The sequence below is a fragment of the Chionomys nivalis genome, chromosome 3 (genome assembly GCF_950005125.1).
Source record: "Chionomys nivalis chromosome 3, mChiNiv1.1, whole genome shotgun sequence".
Classification (NCBI taxonomy): Eukaryota; Metazoa; Chordata; class Mammalia; order Rodentia; family Cricetidae; genus Chionomys; species Chionomys nivalis.
This window is the reverse complement of record NC_080088.1, coordinates 110,624,356-110,649,849: the sequence shown is the minus strand read 5'-3', so window position 1 is coordinate 110,649,849 and position 25,494 is coordinate 110,624,356. Positions and strand designations below refer to the sequence as shown.

The window sequence follows — 25,494 nt, the reverse complement described above, 5'->3', positions numbered from 1 at the left end:
AGCCGAGGGGAAATCTAAGTAAGCTCTCCAGATAAGTCCTTGTAGTTCCTTGTTACTTGCTCTTAATTGAAACTTAAAGCTACCAACTGGGGGAGAGGAGAGACGGCTCTACAGTTATGAGCACAGGCTGCTCTTCAGAGGACCCCAGTTCAGTTCCCAGGTCTGACGTGGCAGCTCACCACCGTCTGTGACTCCAGTCCTACGGGATCCAATACCCTCTTCTGGCTCTGTGGACATCAGGCTTGTTCGTGATACACAAACTTACGTGCAGGCAAAATGCTCACAGGCAAGCTAAGTTTTAAAAAGACTATAACGAAGCCTGGTAAATAATAAAGCACACAATAAAGCAGGGATGAACCGGGTACACGCTTGTAGCCCCAAGCACTCAGGAGGTGGGTGGGGTTCAGGCTCAGGGTTCTTCTCCACTACCCAGCGAGTTTGAAACCAGCCTGGGCTCCATGGGTGAGTCTTGAAAACATCACAAATAAAGCAAAAAGATATTAAAAAAAAACACACACAAATCTTGCCTATGACTCCACCTTTGGAAGAAGCCAAGAAATGCAGATACCCAATGTGAATTACTGTTTGCCATTGGCAGAGCAGATGGTAGAATTTGCTTCATTGGTTTGTAACTTGACAGAAAATGATGAGATCACGGCGGTGTACTCTGAATACCACCAAAAATCACAGAATTGTGCACTTTGAGTTTTATGGTACTTAGATCATACTTCCACAAAGATGCTGCGTGCCCCAGTCAGTCATCTCATCAAATTCAGAGACCACAGGCAGAGAGCCCCTACCACGTGGAGGTGCTTACGGGCATGGCAAGAGAAGATTGGATGAGTCTAAAATGGGTCTGGTGCTCAGCGATTCGCAGATACATAGAACTGCACTGGGATCTCCTAATTAGAGTCCTAAATGTTTAACCTCGGACTAATTTTTTCTCTTTGAAACTCTGAGCTGCCGAGTGGGGAAACAACAGTCAGCCTCTCCACAGATCTTTGGGAGGAGGGAAAGAATCCCCTAAGAGGTGCCCACTACCTGCTGTTGCAAGGTGCCGCAGCCAGCCTGGTAGAAACTTAGCTGGGGTCTTTGATACTGGGAAGGTTGGCTTTCACTTGCTCTTCGCACCCAGGGTAACGCGTCTGGCGGTTGCGTAGCAACGAGCCAGTTTCTCGCAGCATGGCGACAAGAGACTCCAGCGCGAGCTACCGAAAGACCGAGGGCATACCCGGGACCTTGAGCACCGCTGTACAAGAGCATCTGCGGAAGCTGTGTCTGCGTGAATTCCCATGTGGCACCGGGAGCTGGGTGCGTGCTCCCACGCCGGGGATGGGGGTGAGGGAGGGAAGGATCCAGCAGGGGTGGACCTGGGACTGGGCCAGAATGGCTGGATAGAGTAAACCGAAGTAGGTGGTACCTAGCTGGGAACTGGCTGCCCTAGTGGTCAGGAGATGCTCAGATACAAGTTTGAGACTGGCTGGGAGGTTTGGATGTGGCGTTGGCTGATTTGAGAGTTGGCGTGAACAGTGCTATCTGGAACATTGAAGGAGTTCAGGGACCAAGTGCCCCCCTTGCCATGTGGGGATGGGCCCAGAATGGACTGACCCAGCACATCAAGCTGACCTTTGATCTCATGTAGCCTAGGCTGCAGATGCGAGAGGGAAGAGATTCCTGAGGGAAGAGCTTTGGTGTTGAACACTCTACAGCCGCTCATGATAAGATGTAGAGAAAATGATTCCCCTGTGCTCTGGGGCTACGGGGCTAGCTTTCCCCTTCTGGGCAGGGTCTTTTGCCCTTCCATCCCAGCCTGCTTCCCTCCTGTAACTGCTGGACTTGGGAAGCCTAGGGCGCTGTGTGACCTCTGCCCTCTTTCCAGGTTGAGGAGAGACTGAGGGAAATACAGCCAAGGGCATGGTCAGCGCAGCTGGAAAAAAAGATCGGTCCAACAGGGCGGGAAGATCCTCTTCCGGTCACTCCACCTTGTGCGTTCATCCTGCTCAATATGCAGGGAGGACCTTTGTCATCAGCTGGGTCCACAGGTCGGGATGAGCAGCCTGGTTAGACTTAGAGGTCCCTGAAAATGTGTCCTGACAGTCTGGGCTGTCACCTGGGCCTCCCCCCCACACTCTATCCCGTTAAACAGCCAAACTGGCCTTCCCCTTGTAGAGGGAAACAGCCACCCATCAGGGACACACTCCGTTTGCTTAGTCAAGAGATGCAGGCCCATGGCTAACCTGTGCTGGGCACCGTCCTAAGCTTTTGGAACTTCGAAGATGGATCTAGGGGTAGGGATGGAGCTAAGTGTTTTCCGTGTTTGTCCGGGGTGAGGCCTTTAGTCCCACCCCCAGCACCAAACTAAACAAAATCAACAAGCCCATAAAATCTGAAGAGGCGTATTTCAACCGTTGCCTGGAGGGACAGATTCTGAGGAGCACACTCATGTTTTACTCACCAAGGCTCAAGTTTCACCTTTCCCTTGCCGCCCCCAAAGAAAGCCTTCCCGCTGCGATTTCTCCATTTCCCAGGTTGCCTACTGAGCCTCCTGTGCCTTGTCAAACTAAACTCTCCTTTGATTCTGTTTATCTATTGAGTTCTTTTTACTTGTGTGTCTCTGTGTGGGTATGTGCGTGCTGGGGCAAGTGCTCTCGGGCTGGAAGAGTACACTGGATCTCCTGAAGCTGGAATTGCAGGCACTTTAGAGCTGCCTGACTTGGGTGCTGGGAATTGAACTTGGGTCTCCTAGAAGAGCGTCGAGTGCTCCTAACTACTGACTGAACCACTTCTGCGGCCCCCACAGCTATTCTGCTTTGCACGTTCAAAGTTCCCAACTCCAGAGTGACATGAAAACAGGAACTTGGTCTTTGATATTCTGTGTCCTGCTGCGTGTGGTGGCACACACTGGGAACTCAGCACTCAGGAGGCTATGGCAGAGGACTGAGCGGTCAAGGCCCATCTGGCTACACAGTAAAGCTCTGCTCCCACAAATAACTATCCTATGCTAGGCATGTAGCTCAGTCGGTAGAGACTCTTCTAGAGAGTTCCTAATCTCACCACACCTAGTGTGTAAACAGAGGTGGCTCTTTTGTTTCCCGGCCGCCCATCACTAGTGTGGGGGTGCGTGCCTATGGTCCCTCAATTTGTGAGATGGGAGCAGGAGGATCAAGGGGTTCAAGGTAACTGTCAGCTATACAGTGAGTTCAAAGCCAGCTTGATATACACAAGACCCTGTCTCAGATAACCAGGACCCCTGTGATGGCTCAGGGTAGAAAGTTCTTCCTGCCAGCCGTGATGATCTGCGTTTGACCCCTGGGAACCACGTGGCGGTAGGGACATGAGAAATTCTTGCAGATTGTTCTCTGAGCCCGGGATGGCTTGTCTCTTTATTTTGTCTTTTCAAGACAGGGTTTCTCTGTGTAACAGTCTTGGCTGTCCTGGAACTTGCTTTGCAGACTCGCAGAGATCCGCCTGCCTCTGCCTCCCGAGTGCTGGGATTAGCCTGTGACGGCTCTTCTAGATCACACCTGGAACTCACTAAAATCCAAGGAGCTGGGTACATCTGTTAGGTCTGTTTTTGTTTTTTTTTTTTTTTTTTCTTAAATATATTATCTGAAGTGAGATTTTTGAGTTTGTTTTTGTTTTTGTTTGTTGTTATATCGAGACAGGGTTTCTCTGTGTAGCCCTGACTGTTCTGGAACTCACTCTGTAGACCAGGCTGGCCTTGAACTGTCAAAGATCTGCCTACCTCTGCCTCCCCGAGTGCTGGGATTAAAGGTGTGTGCCACCACAGCCTGGCAAAAAGACCCACTCTTAATCTGGATCTTTTGAGGTGGGAAGATCCACATTTATCTGGGCCACACCTTCTGCTGGCAGCCGGTAAAAGGACATGGAAGAAGGAAGCTTGCTTTCTTTGCCTGCTCGCTCTCTCTCTGGCAAGTTCATTCCTTCACTGGCGTGAGAGCCTACTTCTTGGAGATTCTGGCATATACCGAAGATGAGCTGAGACATCCAGCCTTGGGCACTGAACCATTGCTGGATTCTTGGACCTTCTGTTGGTAGACAGCCATTGTTGCACTGCTGGGCCACAGCCTGTGGGCCATTTTAATAAATTCCCTTTAATCTTGCATGTATGTGTGGTTTCACATTCTGTAAGTTCTGTTCCTGTAGAGAGCCCTGACTGGCACAGCCCCACCACGTGCACTTGCTATGGTGAACGCGGTAGACATACGTCAGTGTGAGAAAGCTTCCATCTCTACCTCTGCAGAATAAGTCACGCTTTCTTCCTCAAACACCGCGAGCCTGGAGGGACTTGGTCCCCAAGGAGGAGGAGACCGTGAGTGCTGGCGAGGAGACTGTGGAGGCCCTGCTGGGTCTGGTCCGCAGCAGCCATTCTCCGTGGGCCTTGATGAAGGGCTCCAGCGCCGAGGACCATTTCCTGAGAGAGCTGGCCATCCAGCACCCACTGAGGATCAAAGACACTTTCTTCTACTCCTACTTTCGGTCCCTGCGGGTGGTGGACAAGGGGGTGAGTGCTGGGCATACGGACAGGAAGGGGGGGCCGCCTCGGGAGTTGGTTCTGGGGGACCCTGTCTTTTTGACCTCTCCTTAGGCAACAGGAGGGCCTCCGTGACCTTGAGTGTAGCTCTCTCCCTGTCTCTAACCCCGGAGGAGCTCAGTCCTGTATGTCTTTGGCTGACTCTTGTGCGCTCTGCAGTGAGCCCTCCTGATAAAGACCTTTAAAGGAACATGATGTTTTTCTTTAAGGTGGAAGAGGGTTGGCTAACATCAAGCAGACCTGTTTTTGGAAAGCTGTCATATTAATAAGGCATAAATATGACAACGACCCCAGCCTCCCTAAGTCTCTCCTTCCTTCCCCTGTGACCCACCATACTGTTTTGTCTGGGACTTTCTGAGGATTGGAAACCCCCCAATCCTGGGCACACTAGTAGACTTGGTCACCGTAGGAAAGGGAAGCTCAGTCTGGGAGGGCTTCTGATGACCTTGAGGCCACAGGAAACCAGAATTCATGGGTATAGTGATGAAGCCGCTGGTAGGCCCTGCTCCGTCTAAGCCACAGTAATTCTGGAAGACCAGGTCGGCCAACTGCTATATGCTTTTCTTGGGAAGAGGTAAAATTTATCAGGAAATGCCAACAACCCTAAGAATGGCTCACTGAAGTTCATGTTGATGACTATAATGTGCTTATTGTGTTGCTTATGCAAGTGGCGAATACAAACACACCCCTCCCTAGCCACACCTCCGTGCATCCTTTTATTCTTCCATTTACCAAATTCCTGCTCTGTTTGGTTCTGAGTTCACAGAGGGACCTATGCAAGCCCTAGTTCTCAATACCACCTAGAGCTGAAGCAGTAGAGTTGACTGCAAGGCTCCACCTACAGGGTGCAAGCAAAACAGACCATGCCAACGAGTATTTATGTGTGTTCCAGGACCTCTGCTGGTCTCAGGAGACACTGTCCCGCCAGGGGAAGGATGGCTGGTTTGGCCTAAAGAACGTCTAAAAGGGGCTGGAGAGATGGCTCAGTGGTTAAGAGCATTGCCTGCTCTTCCAAAGGTCCTGAGTTCAATTCCCAGCAACCACATGGTGGCTCACAACCATCTGTAATGAGGTCTGGTGCCCTCTTCTGGCCTGCAGGCATACACACAGACAGAACATTGTATACCAAATAAATAAATAAATAGAATGGCTGAAAGGCAGCTTGCAGCAAGAAGGACTTGCCCCGAGGGCTGGCCCCTTATAGTGAAAGTTCCTTGGGCTCTGGTGGAGGATTCTTGTTTTCCCAGGAGTCCTGTGATCCAACATAGGAAGAACACAGGACACTGGCGTGGAGATCAAAAGCTTGTTTTTAGAGTTGGAGCTGGGCCTCTAAACCCTCAGAACCATGCTGTGTGGGTGGGAAGTTGGACCTGGGGCTGAGCAGTTGCGGAGCTTTGACTGAGAGCTGTCCCCCCACTCCCCAGACTCAGGTATCTGAACACTTCTTTGGGGATGTAGTGGAACCTTTGGGAGGTGCAGCTTTGCTGGAGGAAGCCCATCACTAAGGCTTTGAGGGGCTGTAGCTTCACCCCACTTCCTGTCCTCCCTGCTTCCTGTGTGTGGTTGGAGTGTGAGCACTCAGCTTTGTGCCGCTGCTGCCGTGCTGTGCCTTCCCCTCCGCTATAGACACCTAACCCTCTGGAGCCATAAGCCAGGGTAAACAGGGTGGCTTTGTCGTGACATTTTGTCACAGCAGCAGAACAGGCGCTAACTCATGTGAACATACATGCTCCAGTGCAACCTGGCTCACCAGGGTCCTCAGTTTCCCTTCCTTCCCTTCCAGGTGACTCTGGTGGACAAAGATCTCCTGAAATTTCTAAAGCTTGAGGAGTTGATTCTGAGTGCCAATAAAATCGAGGAAATCGATGCTAGCAATCTGCCCCCAACATTGAAGGTACAGGTTCCATATGGGGTCTTAGAGTCAGCAGCTCTGGAGGTCCCGCCCCTCACCTGTCCCCCACAGCTCTGGAGGTCCCGCCCCTCACCTGTCCCCCACAGCTCTGGAGGTCCCGCCCCTCACCTGTCCCCCACAGCTCTGGAGGTCCCGCCCCTCACCTGTCTCCCACAGCTCTGGAGGTCCCGCCCCTCACCTGTCCCCCACAGCTCTGGAGGTCCCGCCCCCCACCTGTCCCCCACAGCTCTGGAGGTCCCGCCCCCCACCTGTCCCCCACAGCTCTGGAGGTCCCGCCCCTCACCTGTCCCCCACAGCTCTGGAGGTCCCGCCCCTCACCTGTCCCCCACAGCTCTGGAGGTCCCGCCCCCCACCTGTCCCCCACAGCTCTGGAGGTCCCGCCCCTCACCTGTCCCCCACAGCTCTGGAGGTCCCGCCCCCCACCTGTCCCCCACAGCTCTGGAGGTCCTGCCCCTCACCTGTCCCCCTCAGATCTGGCTAGGGTTGCTGTGCACGGGACCCAGCGCCAGGCTTTTAAAACATAGGCCGTGGCCGGGCGGTGGTGGCGCACGCCTTTAATCCCAGCACTCGGGAGGCAGAGGCAGGCGGATCTCTGTGAGTTCGAGACCAGCCTGGTCTACAAGAGCTAGTTCCAGGACAGGCTCCAAAACCACGGAGAAACCCTGTCTCGAAAAACCAAAAAAAAAAAAAAAAAACAAAACATAGGCCGTGTTCCTTATAAAGTTACAAAATCCTCTGGACTCCTCTCTTCTGTGGTACATGCGACAAGAACCCGGGAAGGACCCCGGGAGGCTCTGGTTACTAGCCCTGCTGTTCACAACAGACGGAAAGCGGGGATGACCCGAGACCTGTGGTCAGACTGACAGAGGAGAAGAACATGGTCTCTCCAAGCAATGGAATCTTGCTCACTTGTAAAAAAGGAAGGGCACTGGCAGTCACCTAGGAAAACATCACATTCGATGGAAGAAACCGGATTTTAAAGAGAGAAAAATCTTTTTTAATAATTTATGTATTTGTATCTTTATGTGCATTGGCGTTTTGCCTGCATGTATGTCTGTGTGAGGGTGCCACACAGGAGCTGCAGGAGTTACAGTCAGCTAGTTGCCTGCTGCCATGTGGGACCCGGGAGTTGAACCCAGGTCCTCTGGAAGAGCAGCCAAAGTTCTTTTTTTTTTTCTTTATTTTTTTTTATTTTTTTTTTAAAGATTTATTTATTTATTATATACACAACATTCCTTCCATGTATGCTTGCATGCCAGAAGAGGGCACCAGATCTCACCATAGATGACCACGAGCCACCATGTGGTTGCTGGGAATTGAACTCAGGACCTCTGGAAGAGCAGTCAGTGCTCTTAACCTCTGAGCCATCTCCTTAGCCCCTTTTTCTTTATTTTTGAGACAGGGTTTCTCTGTAGCTTTGGAGCCTGTCCTGGAACTAGCTCTTGTAGACCAGGCTGGTCTCGAACTCACAGAGATCCGCCTGCCTCTGCCTCCCGAGTGCTGGGATTAAAGGCGTGCGCCACCACCGTCCGGCACAGCCGGAGTTCTTAACTGCTGACCCATCTCTCCAGCCTCAAGAGAGAGATCATATGTATAATTGTACTTAATGAAATATGTTTAAGTGGAAAGTCCACAGAAATAGAAGTCAGCAGAGGTCACAGGGGTCAAGAAGGACCAGGAGAACTTCCTGCTTAGTGGGGTCTGCTGTTCGTCTGCTTTTTGTTCAGAATCCATTTGCGGTGGTGATGGTAGCTGGTATTGCAGATATAATTAGAGCCTGTGGGTCGTATACTTGAAAGGCAGATTTGCCTGTGTAAAATTTACCAAGTTAAAACAATAGGTGGGGTCGGGGCTGGGAGACAGGTGTCAGTAAAGGGATTGCCTTGCAGGCATGAAGACTTGAGTTGGCTCTCCAGAACCCGTGTAAAAAATGTGGGGGTGTGCTTTTTTTTGTTTTGTTTTGTTTTTTGTTTTTTCGAGACAGGGTTTCTCTGTGGCTTTGGAGCCTGTCCTGGAACTGAACTAGCTCTGTAGACCAGGCTGGTCTCGAACTCACAGAGATTCGCCTGCCTCTGCCTCCCGAGTGCTGGGATTAAAGGCGTGCGCCACCATCGCCCGGCTGGGGGTGTGCTTTTAATCTCAGTGTTGAGGAGTCAGAGACAGGACTGAGACTCTCTGGCCAGCCATCTGTCTCTATAGTAAATTCCAGGTCAGTGGAAGGCTGTCCCAAAAAACAAGGGAAGCAGCCTCTGAGGGAGCCGAAACTGTCTTCTGGCCTCACACACATACACATGCATGAGCGCGCATACATGTACACAAGCACATACACACACGTGTGCGGGTGCACACACACATATGAGCACCCACAGTGTATGTGAACACACTCGCATATACACACAAAACAGAACTAAAGGGTAGAGCAGACTTCACCGGGAGTCTTCAGAGGCACAGGTGTGGAGGTGGTGCATGCTTTAATCCCAGCACTCAGGAGGCAGAGGTAGGTGGGCCAGCCTGGTTTACAAAGTGAGTTCCAGGACAGCCTAGGAACACAAGGAAACCCTCTCTTGAATCCCCCCAGTAAGGGTTCTAGGCTGTATGCACCTGACCCCCATCCACTCCCTCCCACCTCACTGTGAAGAGCCTTCCCTCTGGGGCAGCCTGTGCTTCCTGCCCCTCCCCCAGTCCCTTCCTTTGAGAGGCTGTGTTGCTAGGTGTTGCTGTGAAGTCTAGGCTGACCTGGGATTTACTGTGTAGCCCAAGCTAGGCAGGATCTCCTGAGTCCTGGGGTTACAAGCACACACTGCCTCACCCACTCTTCCTACATTAGATGGTTTTTGTTTTCAACTTAATTATTTGGGGGGGGGGGCGCATGTGCTGTGGTCTGTGTGTGGAGGCCAGAGGACCGCTTTACAGTTCTTTCCTTCCACCTTGGGACTTGGGAATCGAACCCAGGTCATCGGGCTTATGCTTTCACTAGTTCCCAGCACTCCCCACTCCCCCGCTTTTTTTTTTCCTTTTTTTCCCCCTTTTTTTTGGTTTTCAGAGACAGGATTGTTCTAGGTAGCCCTGGCTGTTCTCAAACTCACTTTGTAGACCAGGTTGGCCTTGAACTCACAGAGTCTACCTGCTTCTGCCTCCCAAGTGCTGCGATTAAAGGCGTGAGCCACCACCTCCAGCAGCACTGCCCAGAAATCTTGAACTCTTTATCCTCCTGCCTCCACTTCTCAAATATTGGGATTACAGGAGCATACCACCACTCTGGGTTACTCATCCAGAGCTAGAGATGGCACTCCAGGCCCTGCGCAAGCTAGGTAAGATCTCTACCAGCCGAGCTATGCCAGCCTCTGACTTTTTTTTTTCTCTTTTCTTTTTATGCGGGAGGGAGGTTTTCGAGACAGGGTTTCTCTGTGTAGCTTTGGAGCCTGTCCTAGAACTCTCTGTAGACCAGGCTGGTCTCGAACTCCTGAGTGCTGGGATTAAAGGCATGCACCATGACTGTATTTTTTTTTTTTTTTTTTGGTTTTTTCGAGACAGGGTTTCTCTGTGGTTTGGGAGCCTGTCCTGGAACTACCTCTTGTAGACCAGGATGGTCTCAAACTCACAGAGATCCGCCTGCCTCTGCCTCCCAAGTGCTGGGATTAAAGGCGTGCACCTGCCTAGCCATGACTGTATTTTTTAAAGCAAGTTAGCAACCCAAACTCCTTTCTGAGTTTCCTGGGGTAGGAGGAGGAGCCTGTGGGGTGAGACATCCCCCCCCCCCATCACAGTGAGTGCTCTTCCTTCTCAGGTGCTGGAGCTCTATGGCAACTTGATATCCAGCATGGTGTGTCTGTGCTCACCTCCACCCCCGAACCTGCAGCACTTGGGGCTAGGCCACAACAAACTGCTGGGCCCTTTGGAGAGTCTGTATGTCACCTCCAGAAACTGGTAACTTGGGGGCCTGGATGAAAGGAGGGAGAGGCATTAAGATGAGGTGGGGGGTGACTCGGCCCTGTAGGGCTGGGCTTTGCTCGTCCTGTGACTTCTATAAGGCGGCTAAACGCACGCTAGGGTTTTATTCTCACGGTCACAATACCCCACTGGAGCTCCGGGGGGGACAAGGATGCCAGCAGCTGGTCCTCAGCTTAGCTCTGTGGCATCAGCTGGCCATGCCTTCTGTTTAGGGGACATTTAGCTGCACTCTGGCCTCTAGCTGCTAGGTGCTTGTAGCATCTGCTTCTCTCTGCAGAAGCCAGTCTTCTGAGGGCAAACCACCCCAGGCTGAGAACCACTGTTTAGAGACAGCTCTTGGGACTCCACTATCCCTGAGCATCCATCAGCGCTTGTGCAGGGCATCCCCCACCCCCAGTTTGTGTCTCCTTGGTGGATTCACAGAGGGAAACTTAAAATTCGGGATGTGAGAAGCATGAAGAGATTGGAGGCTGTCACAGGGAGCTGGGGCAGGAGGATGGCCCCAGAAGCCCCAGGATTTCAGCCACTGAGGGCATTTCCAAAGGTTGGGTTTTATACTGCCCTCCCCCTTCCCTTCCTTCCGCTTCCCCCCTCCCCTTTTTTATGGTTTTTCCAGACAGGGTTTCTCTGCACAGCAGTCCTAGCTGTCCTGGAACTCGCTCTGTAAACCAGGCTGGCATTGAACTCACAGAGATCCGACTGCCTCTGCCTCCCAAGTGTTGGGATTAAAGGTGTGTGCCACCACCGCCTGGCCCCTCACCCCCTTTCTTTTGAAGACAGCAGGATCTAATGTAGCCCAGGCTTGCCTCAAACTCAGTGTGTAGCTGAAGATGTGATAGAACACCTGGTCCCCCTCCTTAGCCCTCTCTGGCCGACCTCGACCGCAGGCTTCCTCGTTTCTCTGTTATTCTTACCAATCTGCCTGTCTTATGCTCATTGGGACTCCTTCCTTCCATTGTCTCCTGGCTTCAGCAAACACAACACACACAGGAAACAGCACACTTGATCTTCTTGGGACAGCCAATGTAGGTTCATGTCACTGACAGAGCAAGTATCTGGCTTTTGATTCAAAATATAGTATAACCTTGGGCTCAATGCCAGCTCGGGATTACACACACACACACACACACACACACAAACTTGCATGTTAATTAAAAGAGAGAATCAAGGCCGGGCAGGGGTGGCGCACGCCTTTAATCCCAGCACTTGGGAGGCAGAGGCACGCGGATCTCTGGGAGTTCGAGACCAGCCTGGTCTACAGAGTGAGTTCCAGGACAGGCTCCAAAGCTACAGAGAAACCCTGTCTTGAAAAACAGATAGATAGATAGATAGATAGATAGATAGATAGATAGATAGATATAATAGATAGATATAATAGATAGATAGCGATAGATAAACAAACAAACAAGTGGGAGGATTTATCCCCAGGAAGGATGACGTCGTGCAAGGCCTGTGATGATCCCCTGCATTGTCCTTTTGGCCCTTTCCAGGACTGGTCAGTGACCAGCATAGCAGAACAGGCCTGGGAAGAGGGGAACAGAGGAGAGAGAGTGAGGAGGCTGGGTCCAGGCTGTGGGGTGACCACGACAGTTGGTGTGACAACATTATTTCCTGGTGCTTCTTCGGCCTCAGCGTGAGCTGGCTCTGTAGTTTGTGGCATGGGCAGAGCTCTGCTGCTCCTGTGTCTTGGTCTCTCCTGGAGGCCTGGGCTTCATCTTCGCCTGCCTGCCAGTCTCATTTGCTCGTGCTAGCACACTCGTTCTTCGCCCCTGTGTCCTAGAGGATGAGCTGGCGAACTCTCTGTGGCCATGGCCATTGTGGCTTTGGAGAGAGATTTCCAGCCACAGCCTGGTGATCCTCCTTCCCAGTCCCCACACCCACCACACTCCCTGGCCCACCCTCCTGCAGGGGTTTCCAGCATGTCTGTCAGTGGGAATTTGTAAAGAACCTTCTAGAGGCACAGCAGGGTTTGATCCTTGGCAGAGAAGGACGTGCAGGTGGAAGCCAGATGGGGAGGGCTGAGAGAGAGAGTCCAAGGACACAGGCTGTGTTCTGGAGAGAAAGGAGAGCTGATCCGGGTCCAGGGCAGAACAAGGCGTGTGGCCCAGAGTGCTGAGCCTCCACTCACTGAGCCTAAGCAGCATCTTGGCCCACCTTCCAGGCCCCAGCTCGTCTCCCTGGACCTGGGCTTCAACGAGTTGACCGACTTGCAGAGCATGATAGCGGGTCTCTGCACCCTGAAGCACCTGAGGCTGCTCGTGCTGCAGGGGAACCCACTGGCCCTGGTTCCTTACTACCGTGGCTTTACCGTGGACAGCCTGGCACGCCTCTGTGTGCTGGATGACATCACCGTGTCTCCCAGCGAGAAGCACCAGTTCCGGGGGCTCAGCATTCATGGTGGTAGGTGTATCACACACCCAGGCCTCTGCCCTGTAAGCTGGCCAGCAGCTCTCCCTTTGCCCTTGGCCCTGGTCAAGTCTACTAAGTACTTTGTGGGCTTTCTCTGTGTGGGACCCCTGTGGTTGGGACGTGGGGTGGCGTCTGGTCTTTCTGGATCTTGTTTCTATGGTGGCTCGACACCACCCCCTTGTGGCTCCTGATGTGAGGTGCACCAGGGCCTTTGCTGGCCGAGTGGTGGGATGCTGGGGGTAGCAGCTACTGTCACAGCTGAGACAGCTAGCTGATGGTCTCCACCTCTCCCTCCCTCAGAACTGTCTCTGCCACGCGCCTCTCGGCACCCCCATTTGGCAAACAGGAAAACAAGACTTCATAGTTATCTAATGGCTTACCCAGGGCTCCCTCCCGGTGAACTCGGCAGAGCTGGGACTCTAACTCTGTGGGTGGGCAGGTCAGCAGACAGCCCAGTCTCTCAGTCCTGCCATCACTCCTTGCAGACCTGTTGGCACGTGAGGCACAGTTTCTGGTGACCATCGGCAATGTCAGGGGTGTTATTGACAGCTCTGTCTTGGACCCAGAGCCAGGACCCGAAGGCCCTTTCATCAGTTACAGCTATTATGTGACCTACGACTTTGTGGAAGACGAGGATGCCGAAGGGAACGCGCGCACCAGCACGATGGCAGAGACCCATCCCGACAGTGTTCTGGCTGAGGTGCGACCGAGCTAGGGAGCAGAGTGGACTTCACACAGGCCTGCGGGCTTTTGTGTGCACACAGAACAGCTTTTTAGCCGCTGCCCTCCCCCCAAAATCTTCAACACATAGTCATACCTCCTCTATTCGGGGGGCCTGGTTTTTGCCTGATATCCCCTTCCCCAGGCAGGTTGAGTGGCTGAGTTGTAAACCACCTGCCTGGCCTGCGAGTGACCTTGTGATCCCTCTCCAGCACCAGCACCGCTTTCACAGAGCGACAACCAGCACTCACTGGGATAACAGCCCGAGGCGTGTTTGTCTTTGCTCGCAGATGGTCGAGCCCTCCTCCAGCGGGGAGCAGTTAGACGAGGAGGGTGGCGAGGAGGACCAGTCAGAGGTTCTGTTGGGGGTCCATCCTGGGGCCCGGCGCCACACCCGAGCAGGTCGCCCGGCCCGCCGTCAGAGGATTCGCACAGAGTCGCCTGAGGGCCTGTCCAAGGAGTTGTCCGAGTTTATAGCTGAGGAGATGAACCAGATGGCAGAGGACTCCGGAGAGTCTGGGATAACAGATATGGAGGAGTCGGAGACAACCCTTTCCATCCGCTCTGCCCCACTGCCACAGTCGATCGACTCCTTGGAAGAGCTGTCAAAGCTACGGCCTCGCATAGATCCACGGCTCTGTCCATCCCCAGGGTAAGGGTAGAAGGCGGCTGCGGGTGGGCGGAGCATTCGGGGTTGCCACAAGCCAGGGCTGTCCTTGCAGCTTCCCTTGAGGGTCCCTCTGACTGTTGAGCCACAAAGAACTCCCAAGGCCGTGCCTTCTTATTAGCTAGCCTGTAGGCTGTGAGCTAGAGGTGGGTTTGAGTTTAGCCACAAACCTTTCTTTTCTGGAGCCCTAACCTTCCACTCTGAGCCCCGGATTCTATGAAAGACTGGCTCTCCTGTCAATAGAGAGAACACAAGACAGCTCCCGTCTCAGCCATTGGAACTGGGTTCTTATAGCTTTTCTTTTAAAAAGCAAACCAGATGTGTTTATTTTCTACGGGTGTGTGTTTTGCCCGCGTGTACAAAAGTGTACTGAAAATGTGTCCGAGGCCTGAGGATTCTGGAAGGGTACAGGGCCCTCCGAAATTGCAGCTATAGCTGCTTGTAAACTGCCATGTGGGTGCTGGGAACCGAACCGGGGTCTTCTACAAGAGCAGCAGCCGGTGCTCCTAATCTCTGGGCCCTCTCTCCAGCTCTTCTTTTAGCTTTTCCGTCTATATGGAAAGTGTTCATATAAAATGCAGCAAGGCACTGGGTTCAAGCCGTAGGTTTTTTTGTTTTGTGTGCTGTACTGGAGGTTGAAGCAATGGCCTCATATTACTAGACAAGTTCCCTATGGCAGAGCCTGCAACCCCAATCTTTTTTTTTCACTTTGTGCTTGGATACAAAGACTCACTAATTTTCTAGGCCAACCTTAAACTTGAAATCCTTTTGGCTCAGTCCCCTGAGTAGCTCAAATCTCAGGCCTCACCAGGCTTACAAGCCAGGCTTTTGTTGCCTAGTTAACCCAATTTTCATGCAGGCGTGTACACACACGCATGCACGCACACACACGCACGCACACACACACACGCGCGCACACGCACGCACACACACACACGTCTTTGCATGCGTTTATTGAATGATAAATTTCCTGCTGGCTTTCATGAGAATGCAGGAAACAATATGGCTATTTACACATAGTGTGGCTGAGCTCTGATTCACACATTTAACCCTTCATCGGCTTTGCCACTTTGACGTCCTGGGGTGTGAGAGGTTAGTTAGCTTCTTTTACCATGGGCTGTAAGAGTTGTTGGGTTTGTTCGAGGTGGCGGGAGGGAACCCAAGTCTCAGTGTCTGCAGAGCATCACCAGGACCGAGCTGCACCCCTAGGCATTGGTTTAAACCATGCTGAGTGCATGATCTAAGCCTGCTGAGATCCAGGGATCCCGGGCCTCGGCTCCCAGCGGTGACAGAGCACAGGAAACAGCTGTCCTGCTGCCACGGAGAAAAACAAGCAGGGCTGCAATCATCTGACTCTGTCAGGAGCCGAGGGTCCCAGCTGAGCCTTCTGCTTTTGTTTAGTTCTGGTGCTGGGAACTGAACCGGGACCTCCTGCATTTTATGCTGCTGAGCTACGTCAGGGCTCAAACTGAGGCATGAAACCAATGCTTTTTAACTCGGGGGAAAATTAATAAGAGAGGGTGAGTGGCCAGGGGTGGTGGTGCACACCTCTAATCCCAGTACTAGGGAGGCAGAGGCAGGCGGATCTATGTGGGTTCTAGGCCAGCCTGGTCTATAGAGCGAGTTCCAGGACAGCCAGGGCTACACAGAGAAACCTTGTCTGAAAAACAAACAAAGAGAGAGAGTGAGCATGGCGGTACATGTTTGTTATCCCAGTTTAGGAAGCTGAGGCAGGAGGATTATGAGTTTGAGGTCTGCTTGGGCTTTGTAATGGGTGTCTCTGAATGAATGAATGAATGAATGAATGAATGAATGAATGGGCATGGGAGGGAAAGTCCAGAGGAAATCAGGCACAGGCTTTAAGCGTCTAAGAGTCCAGTCTTAGTAGAGCCGTGATGGGGTCACACAGTCGGTCAACAAGCTGCGACAATTCTTGAGAACAAATGGTGTCTGCTGGAGAAGTTTCCCTAAGCCCGGTGGTTGCGCTTTCACTGGAATCTGGTTACAGAGGCGCCCATTGCCTGCCACCCCTACAGTCTAGACCCAGTGACCTCAGAGCCACCAGAGAGCGGGGAGAGTCTTCCACAGCCCAAGTGCGGGGAGTGGTGGGGGTGGGGGGGGTGGGGGTGGGGGCGGTGGGGGTGGTGGTGGGGGGTGGGGGTGGGGGCGGTGGGGGTGGTGGTGGCGGCGGCAGGGGTGGTGGGGAGACAGCTCAGTGGGGAAGTGCCTGTCTCGTGTGGGAAGTTGATCCCTTGGCTGTAGTTACAAGTATTTGTGAGTCAACCATTTTGTGGGTGCTAGAATTCTGAACCCTGGTCCTCTGATAGATCAACTCTCTAGACACTAAATATGTCCTCTGTTGAAAGGAAGGTGTTTTGTTTGTTTGTTTGATTGGTTGGTTGTTTGGTTGGTTGGTGTGTTTTTCAAGGCAGGGTTTCTTTTTGTAGCCCTGGCTGTCCTGGAACTCACTGTATAGACCAGGCTGGCCTCGAACTCAGAAATCTGCCTGCCTCTGCCTCCTGAGTGTTGGGATTACAGGCCTGTGCCGCCACATCTGGTTTTGCACGGTGCTGGAGATGGCACAGGGCTCTGTGCACACTGTTCACACGCTCAGACCTTTGCGTCACTCTGCGCTTTTTACTTAGTCATGTGACAGACAGAAGCTGACAATTTTACCCTTAGCAAAGTGCCTATTACGCTGGGCGGTGGTGGCGCACGCCTTTAATCCCAGCTCTCAGGAGGCAGAGGCAGGCGGATCTCTGTGAGTTCGGGACCAGCCTGGTTTACAAGAGCAAATTCCAGGACAGGCTCCAAAGCTACAGAGAAACCCTGTCTCGAAAACAAAAACAAAACAAAAAAATAGCCAACCCCCCCCCCCAAAAAAAAGCCTAATTACAAGGTTGACTAGTATCTGAAACTACCACCCCTGGCAAGATTATTGTTGGGTCCGGGATCACTCAATGACAAGGAACAAACCACCAAAGTCTGTTAAACCAGAAGCAAGCTTCTGTAGCTGTGGCCATGGGGCTGGTTTTGGCCTCGTCTTACAGTAAAATCAAGCACCAGGTGTGGGTCAAAGAGCTTTTACAACCTTGAGGTCAGGCTTAAAGTCACTTTACATTTTAAGTTTTACAACTTTTGGTTATAGGACATTAGAATATTTGCAAAAGCCCATGGCTGACACAGCCACTTTTTGCTGTCCCTGCAAGACAGAGTAGAGTCACGGGGTGGTGCGGGGCACAGATAAAAATGAAGGGAGTACCAGCAGAGGGTCCCACAGAGGCAACAGTTAGAAGCTAACTTTGTTTTCAGGACCTGCCTAGCCGGGAAGCTGGGAGGCAGGAGGCTATTGTTAAAAGTTTACCTCTGTCCAGACAGCACTCGGGAGGCAGAGACAGGAGGCCAGCCTGGACTACAAGAGCGAGTTTCAGGACAGCCAGGGCTACACAGAGAAACCCTGTCTCAAAAAAACAACAACAACTAAAAAATGATCTCTGTACACAGTGGCTGCCAGGATGACGGTGCTTAAGGGATGGTCTTAAGAAAGTGTTTGTTAAAGGTTAACAGTGGCTGCCAGATTTAGTTTTTTTTCCTTCCAAAATGTGTTTGGCCTTACAATTTTATAGTTTTTGTTTTGTTTTGTTTCGTTTGTTGAGACAAGGTTTCTCTGTAGCTTTGGAGCCTGCCCTGGAACTTGCTATTGTAGACCAAGAGATCCGCCTGCCTCTGCCTCCCTAGTGCTGGGATTAAAGGTGTGCGCCACTGCTGCCCGGCACAATTTTATATTTCTATATTCCTGGACTGAACCCTTTATTTCTGTATTCTATTCCTGGACTCTTTGACTATAACTCCCTTTAACCCTGCCTGAGTACACAGCGCAGCCACACTATCTGTATTTGCTGGGGCTGAGCTAAGGGATCACCGGGAGACCGGGCTCCTTTTCCATCATCTCAGAGCAGAACTCAACACCACCTGCCCAGCTGCCTGCCGCCCCCCCCTTAGCCTCCTCCCTGTTCCTCACTACAGACCTGTCCAGCTTCGGCTTCCATACGGTCACCACGTTTGCCTTCCATGTCTGGATCATTTCTTTGAGCATGATGCAGTTTCAGAGTTAATGTGTGCTGTGGCATGGTCAGAATTCTCTTCCGTGTAGTCTTCCACTGATGGAGAGACCCCTCCCCCCTTCACTCATTCACCTCCTCAGTCGTGGGTCAATGACTGACTCCCACCCCTTGGCCGTTTCGAATGACGCTGCTGAGAACAATGGCCTATGAATACCTGTCGAGTCCCTTTCCACTCTTTCCCGGTGCGCTCTTCGGAATTCTTGCTTTGCCCCTTTGGTTTGTCACCCCCCACCACATGTCCCAGGAGAACTCGCGTCGCTTTAAAGCATTGCTTTGTAATGACTTGCGTTTACGATGTTTTTTCCACTTAGCTGTTTTTTGTTTTTTATTTTTTTTTTTAAATTTTGGAGTCGAGGGCTGGAGAGATGGCTCAGTGGTTAAGAGCATTGCCTGCTCTTCCAAAGGTCCTGAGTTCAATTCCCGGCAACCACATGGTGGCTCACACCATCTGTAATGAGATCTGGTGCCCTCTTCTGGCCTGCAGGCATATATGCAGGTAGAATATTGTATACATAAAAAAAGTAAATAAATAAATATTTAAAAAAAATTTTTGGAGTCGAGCATAGTGGTATAGACCTACAATTCCAGCATTTAGGAAGTAGAGACAGGGGGATTACTTCAAGTTTGAGACCAGCATGAGCTATTTAGTGAGTTCCAGGTCAGCCAGGATTACAGAGTGAAACTTTCTTTCAAAAGCCAAACAAAAACCCTTATAGATTCTAGCTGGTGGACAGCTGCCATTCCACACGGAGCATGCCCAGAAGAGCACCTCTGCTCAGCTTTTGCCAATGTTTCTTCCTGGCTTTCTGGGTCCTTTGCCCTGCCCAGGTCTTGGTCTCTCACCATTTGTGGGTGCTTGCTGTCTTTTTGGGGCGTCCCTTGGCAGCCTTGCCCCAGGTTGCCAACACAGTCCCATGTGTCTCTCATTCCCAAGGACAGTTCTCTTCAGCACCGTCCGAAAGCCCTGGACTGACGTCATTCCTTGTAACTATGAGATGAAGCACACCCTCAAGGAGCTGGTGCGGGCCAAGAACTTCCTGCTGGCAGGGACCACGGTGACCATTGTAGAGGAGAAGGTGGGCAGAGCAGGGGGCTCTGGCCTCTCATTGGCTGGAGTGTTCTGTGTCCGCATCCTTTCCAATGACCTTTTTCTCGTCACATTGTCACATTTGTGTTCCCTCCTTGGTTGCCTTTCAGAGCCTTTCCAGAAAGGTCAAGGTGGGGTGGGTCTCAGGAGTCACCTCCCCTGTTCACCCGAGATTGGGTCTGTCCTCCAGATCCTATCCTGGCCTGTGTTGCCCACTCCTGTCGAGAGTCCCTTGCCTGCCAAGAAGGGGAAAGGAGATAAGAAAGAGAAAGAAAAAGAGAAAGAGAAAGGGAAGAAACAGAAAGCAGACGAGGCTGCCAAGGAAAAGGTAAGGCCTGCTTGGGTCGCCTTGGGGCAGGGAGGGGAGTGTGGCCCAGTCCTGCTCACACCTGTGTGCTCCTGGCCTTGCCCACAGGACAAAAAGGGGCTCAAGAAGAAAAAGGAGCCACCCAAGGAGCTGCGCCAGGACCCGCCCGTGCTGCGCGTGCTGGGTAGTGGCCTGGTGTACCTGGAGCCCTTGCTGGCTGGGGACTCAGCAGTGACCACTGTGTGTAATTTTGGGGTGATCCGCACCATGGAATCTGACAGATTGACTCATGCCAGGGTACAAAGGGGTCCTTGGTCTTGCCCTTCCGTCTCTGCCTCCCCTCTTCCTTCCTTATGGACAGCTTGCTGGGTCGGGCAGGGATGGGGGTAAGGTCGAGGGTGGCGACACTGTGGAGAGGCCCTGGTTGTATGTCAGGGCTGCGGGGCACCTTCGGCAGTGGCTGTTGTGGTGACGGCCCAGGCCAACCACACTCCTCAGCAGGAGCCCATTCTTCCCGGGAAGGGGTGGGTGACCCCAGTGTCAGCCTCAGGGTCAATATCGATCCCAGCGAGCACCTGGCTTTGTGGTTCTTTCTCTCAGGATTCAAAGAAGATAAAGAAAGTTCCCAAAAAAGGTAAGAGCCAGTGGCCGCCCCTGAGGACAGGGACTGAGCCCAAGGGACCATAGGAATGAGGGGACTGAGAATGACTTCCAGCCAGCACAGAAGCAAGCCCAGAATCATCCTGAAGCCCAGTGCAGCTGCGGGCTGTGTTGTGCTGGAAAGGCCCGGGTGGGTGAGTCCTGGCCCGGCCCGGCCCTGCCTTCCCACCCCTGTAGTAGTCTGTGAGCACCGGATTTCTCAGCCAGGTTTGTCTTACGTCGGAGCTTTCTAGCTTCCTTCCTTCGCCCCCTCCGCCCGTGTCCACTTTCTTCTGCCTACCTGGATAGCCCAGGCTTGTCTGGAACTCAGTTGTCTGTGTTAGATTTGAGAGTTTTTGCTGCTGTTGTTGTTGAGTCAGGGTTCCTTCACCCTGATCAGCCTGGGACTCACAAATAGTGGGGTGCCATTAAAGTACTTAGAGATTAATTCATTCAATGCCATTAATAGAAAACCTTCGCCGAGCGGTGGTGGTGCACGCCTTTAATCCCAGCACTCGGGAGGCAGAGACAGGCAGATCTCTGAGTTCGAGGACAGCCTGGTCTACACAGCAAGTTCCAGGACAGGCTCCAAAGCTACAGAGAAACACTGTCTTGAAAAATAGCAAAAGAAAAACTTCAAGCCAGGCATGGTGGTGGCAACCTGGGAGGTGGAGGCAAAAGCCTGAGAGTTTAAGATCACCCTCAGTTTAAGGCAAGCCTAGGCTCTATGAAACTATCTCAATAAACAAACAAGAGGCCAGACAGGGTCGGGCGGTGGTGGCGCACGCCTTTAATCCCAGCACTTGGGAGGCAGAGGCAGGTGGATCTCTGTGAGTTCGAGACCAGCCTGGTCTACAAGAGCTAGTTCCAGGACAGGCTCCAAAACCACAGCGAAACCCTGTCTCGAAAAACCAAAAAAAAAAAAAAAAAAAAGAGGCCAGACAGTGGTGACCTGCGGCTTAAACGCAACACTCACGAGGCAGAGGCGGGCAGATCTGAGTTCAAAGCCAACCTGGTCTACAAAGAGAATTCCAGAACAGCCAGACCTAAGTGAGATGAGACCCTGTGTCAAAAATAATCAAACCACCACCACCAACAACAACAACAACAACAAAAACCCTGCAAAATACATGTTTTCTCTCTCTCATGCAGTGCTGGAGAACAAACCTATGGCCACCAAAGCTCTCCACGTACTGAGCTGCATCCTCAGTGTCTTTCTTTTTTTTAAATTATGTGTTTATTTTGTGCGTGGACTGTGGCCTGCACGTGGAGGTCAGAGGGACAAGTGGGTCCTGGGGATGGAACTCAAGCCGTCAGGCTTGCCGGCTTTTAAAAAGCACCATAATTTTTTATACTCAAACAGCTGGGCCTTATTCAGTGATCTCGATAGATGCAATTGAACTTATTCTTTATTACAGCTAACATTCTAGGCGTGGTCTCTTTCAGAAGCTGAGTTCCTTCACGTCGGAGAACAGGGCTTGAGTTTCGGGATGAGGGAGGAGCACCTCCAGGATTGGGGAGACCTGTATCCCATATGTCCCTTGGGGCTCATCTGTTCGCACTGTTGTTTTCTCAGAAAAGTCAAAAATGGCGACTCCAACCTTCGAAAGCGTGTACCAGCCGGAGCCCCTGACCGTGGAGATTCAGATCCAACTGCATCAGTACCGCTCGGTGGAGGAAGCTTTCCTCAGCCTACTTGACTAGCCGGGAAAGTAAAGGATGCTTCGCTGCCAGAGCTTGGGTGTCTGAGTGTCCACCGGCAGGGGAGGGGGCGTGGCGCGGGCCCCCCAACGGGCATCGGGAGGAGCGCAGCAGCCGCGACCTATCCGACAGATGCTACCGGGAACGGAGAGCTTGGTGGGGTGGGGCAGGGCCCAGGGCTCCAGGAACCCCGCCCCCTTAAGCCCTGCCCCGAAGAATTTCCTTTGGGAGCCCCGCCCCCTCTCTGCCCCCTCCCTGAAGCCCCGCCTTCTCTGGGGCCCCGCCCCCGAAACCCCGCCAGCGGGGTTTCCAAGCGCACAGGTAGAAGCCGCGCAGCCTACGTAGGTGCGCGGTTCCCACGGGAGCTTAGGTAGGTCTGGGGAGGACGGGGGAGGCCACGCGGCCTGCGGCGCCTGGATCCCGTTGACCGGAGTGCGGGCGCCTCCGCTGGCGGACTTTCTGTTGCCCCTCCGTCTCGGGTCAGCTCTGGGCGGTTGTCCTGATTCACCGCGCTGCCGGCTCCGGCGACCGCAGCCCTGTAGATTCGGGCTGAAAGAAAGGAGCTGACCGGGGCCCTTTTCCCGGAGCCTGAGGCTGGTGACACCCCCAGGGCGAGGGCGCGCAGGACCCGGGGCACGTAGTACGGTGGGAGGATCCGGTCCCGCGGGACGAACTTTCGGGCAGGGAAGTGGACTTTTCGGGGACTTTGGGTGGGCATGGGGTGCTGCGGCGTGGGAGGGCTACCAGGTCACAGGACAAACCAGAGTCCCCCTCAGTGAGTGGCGCGGACGGCAGCAGACTTCGCACACCTGAGATCCTGGAGCAGTTACAGCTCCGTGGCTCTCCGCACCTCCGCGAGGCTCATCTCCGGTTGCAGCCGGAGAGCTTTCTAGCAGCCTCAATTTCCTCCCTCCCCCAGCCCGGGTCTTTCACGTCCTTAGCTGCAGCAGGAATGACATCAAAACAAACCATAGGCACATATTTAATCCTGGGCCACATCCTCGGGTGTTGCTCCTCAGCCTTGCGGGGCATTCTAGTCCCCATACGCTCTCATCTTCAGGTTTGTCTGCGTGGCTCCTACTCCAGCGCGCAGCTTGGCTCGGCCTGTCACTTTTTGTTCCCATGCTTCATGCACTTGCTCAAATGTCCCAAGGTCTGGTAACCTTTCCTGTCACTTAATTCTTAGCATTATCTGGGTTATCTCATGCCTGTGAGGGTGTTCCTAGCTGCTTGGCTAACACTAGAGATGCTAAAAGAGATGCTCTGGCTGTCGCTAGGGACGGCAGGGACGAGGCTGACCCAGATAGACCATTTTGAACTGAAGAATGAGAAAGAGATTCGGGGAAGAGTATTCAGAGTTTTTTGCCTGCTACACCTGTGACCCTGTACCCCACGTGTAGGTGTGGAGCTGGTTCTGGCTGTGGTTCCACGCTCCAAGGGATGGAGGCAAGGAGAGTCACTAGAAAACTTGTTTTGGGGCTGCGGGGGTGGCTTAGTTGTGCCCGCATGCTCCCCAGCGCCACATGAAACTTGCCTATGATCCCAGGAGGCAGGACGGTCAGGTGTTTAACATCTGTGGCTATACAGCAAGTATGAGACTCTTTCTTTTTCTTTCTTTTTTTTTTTTTTTTTTTTTGAATTTTCGAGACAGGGTTTCTCCGTAGCTTTTTGGTTCCTGTCCTGGAACTAGCTCTTGTAGACCAGGCTGGCCTCGAACTCCCAGAGATCCGCCTGCCTCTGCCTCCCGAGTGCTGGGATTAAAGGCGTGCGCCACCACCGCCCGGCTTTTGAGATTATTTCTGAACATGAGATCCTGCTTGGGGGTGGGAGGAATCAGAAAACTTTTTAGGCAGGATACAAGACAAAGCTGGACCACACCTGGAGGAACAAATGAAAGGAAGGAAAGTGAGGATGAACTGTGTTACCGCAGGCCTTGGGCAGGCGACTATGGTGAATACCATTTGTCTTTGGGTCACTGTAAGACTTCCTGAACCAGAACTCAAGACAAGAGGGTGGCATGAAGCCCAAGCTGTAGTTCCTTTGATGAGCCCCACCCTTCCCCCTAACCTCTCTCGCTGTGATTTTTGTTCTGTGAACCACCACTGCCTGTTGCCCTGTCATGAAGTTCCCTCTTTCAAAAGGCCTGGGACTCAGGTGCTCTCTCCCCACAGGGCCTCAACTATGTGGCGCAGGTTGGGCTGTGTGCTGTCCTGCAGCCTTGTGGCACTGCGGCTCAGCGGCCTGTTCTTTCTGAAGGAGCGCACACCAACAGGGAGCTCCAAGGCCCACAAGCACTTATGGGTGCTGCCAAGGCCCCAGCACAGCCAGTGCCCACCCAATTTAGCAATTGCTAATGCCTCCCTGTCCCTGCCCAGCCGCCATCGCCTCTTCTTAACCTATCGACACTGCCGAAACTTCTCCACGTTGCTGGAGCCTTCTGAGTGTGCTAGGGACACCTTCCTGCTCCTGGCCATCAAGTCACAGCCTCATCATATTGAGCAGCGTGCAGCTATTAGAAGCACTTGGGGCCGGGCTGGGAGCTGGGCTAGGGGCCGGCAGCTGAAGCTGGTGTTTCTCCTAGGGGTAGCAGGACCTGTGCCCCCAGCCCAGCTGCTGGCCTATGAGAGCTGGCAGTTCGATGACATCCTGCAGTGGGACTTTGCCGAGGATTTCTTCAACCTGACGCTGAAGGAGCTGCATGTGCAGCGCTGGATGGCAGCTGCTTGCACGCAGGCCCACTTCGTCCTAAAGGGAGACGATGATGTCTTTATCCATGTTCCCAATGTGCTGGAGTTCCTGGAGGGCTGGGATCCTGCCCAGGACCTCTTAGTGGGAGATGTCATCCGCCAAGCCCGGCCCAATAGGAACACCAAAGTCAAATACTTCATCCCATTCTCCATGTACAGGGCCCGCAACTACCCACCTTATGCAGGAGGAGGAGGCTATGTTATGTCCCAGGCTACTGTGAGGCGACTTCACTCAGTCATGGAAGAGGCAGAACTCTTCCCCATTGATGATGTCTTTGTGGGAATGTGCCTGAAAAAGCTAGGGGTGAGCCCCATACACCACGCTGGCTTCAAGACATTTGGGATCCAAAAGCCCCTGAACCCCAGGGACCCTTGCCTGTACAGAGGGCTCCTGCTGGTACACCGTCTAAGCCCCCTGGAGATGTGGACCATGTGGGCGCTGGTGACAGATAAGAGGCTCAAGTGTGCAGCTACCCCCTAACCCTAGCCCTGAAGGGCTGGTTGAGTGACAGCTTCCTATCACCAGGAGAAACTGAAAACCAGGCCCCTGCTGGCCGATAGGAAGTGCTCTCCCCATTTCTATAATGCCACCAACCTTATTGGATTAAAAGTGCTGAAACCTGGCAAACTTGTCCCGCAATATGCAGAACAGGAACGTTTGCTGCAGGAAGGCCC

The 25,494-nt window shown here is 52.8% G+C and overlaps 2 protein-coding genes across 4 annotated transcripts; both read left to right on the top strand.

The window, feature by feature from the left end:
* The first annotated feature begins 1,182 nt into the window (after positions 1-1,182).
* Lrrc43 (leucine rich repeat containing 43) lies at positions 1,183-22,075 on the top strand. Of its 3 annotated transcripts, none has more exons than XM_057765529.1 (12): positions 1,183-1,311; positions 4,265-4,525; positions 6,339-6,449; positions 10,255-10,394; positions 12,580-12,818; positions 13,313-13,527; positions 13,868-14,199; positions 19,273-19,393; positions 19,616-19,729; positions 19,859-20,029; positions 20,333-20,366; positions 21,948-22,075. In XM_057765529.1, the coding sequence occupies exons 1-12, from the start codon at positions 1,183-1,185 to the stop codon at positions 22,073-22,075; spliced, it is 1,995 nt and encodes a 664-aa protein (XP_057621512.1). The 3 variants fall into 3 exon arrangements, with proteins under 3 accessions (XP_057621512.1, XP_057621511.1, XP_057621513.1); XM_057765528.1 differs by having other exon boundaries at positions 19,273-19,414; XM_057765530.1 differs by having other exon boundaries at positions 19,273-19,414; positions 20,333-20,353; positions 21,948-22,037.
* A 2,178-nt stretch (positions 22,076-24,253) lies between these two features.
* B3gnt4 (UDP-GlcNAc:betaGal beta-1,3-N-acetylglucosaminyltransferase 4) lies at positions 24,254-25,300 on the top strand. Its single transcript, XM_057764742.1, has one exon. It carries the CDS (start codon positions 24,254-24,256, stop codon positions 25,298-25,300), a length of 1,047 nt encoding a protein of 348 aa, XP_057620725.1.
* The last annotated feature ends 194 nt before the right edge of the window (positions 25,301-25,494 follow it).

Bases quoted from the DNA above. Each gene is read 5' to 3' on its own strand.
- B3gnt4 (XM_057764742.1), top strand. From the start codon at position 24,254: ATGTGGCGCAGGTTGGGCTGTGTGCTGTCCTGCAGCCTTGTGGCACTG.
- Lrrc43 (XM_057765528.1), top strand. From the start codon at position 1,183: ATGGCGACAAGAGACTCCAGCGCGAGCTACCGAAAGACCGAGGGCATA. The intron at 10,395-12,579 runs GTAACTTGGGGG...CCCACCTTCCAG, and splicing joins TATGTCACCTCCAGAAACTG to GCCCCAGCTCGTCTCCCTGG. The intron at 19,415-19,615 runs GTGGGCAGAGCA...TCTGTCCTCCAG, and splicing joins TGACCATTGTAGAGGAGAAG to ATCCTATCCTGGCCTGTGTT.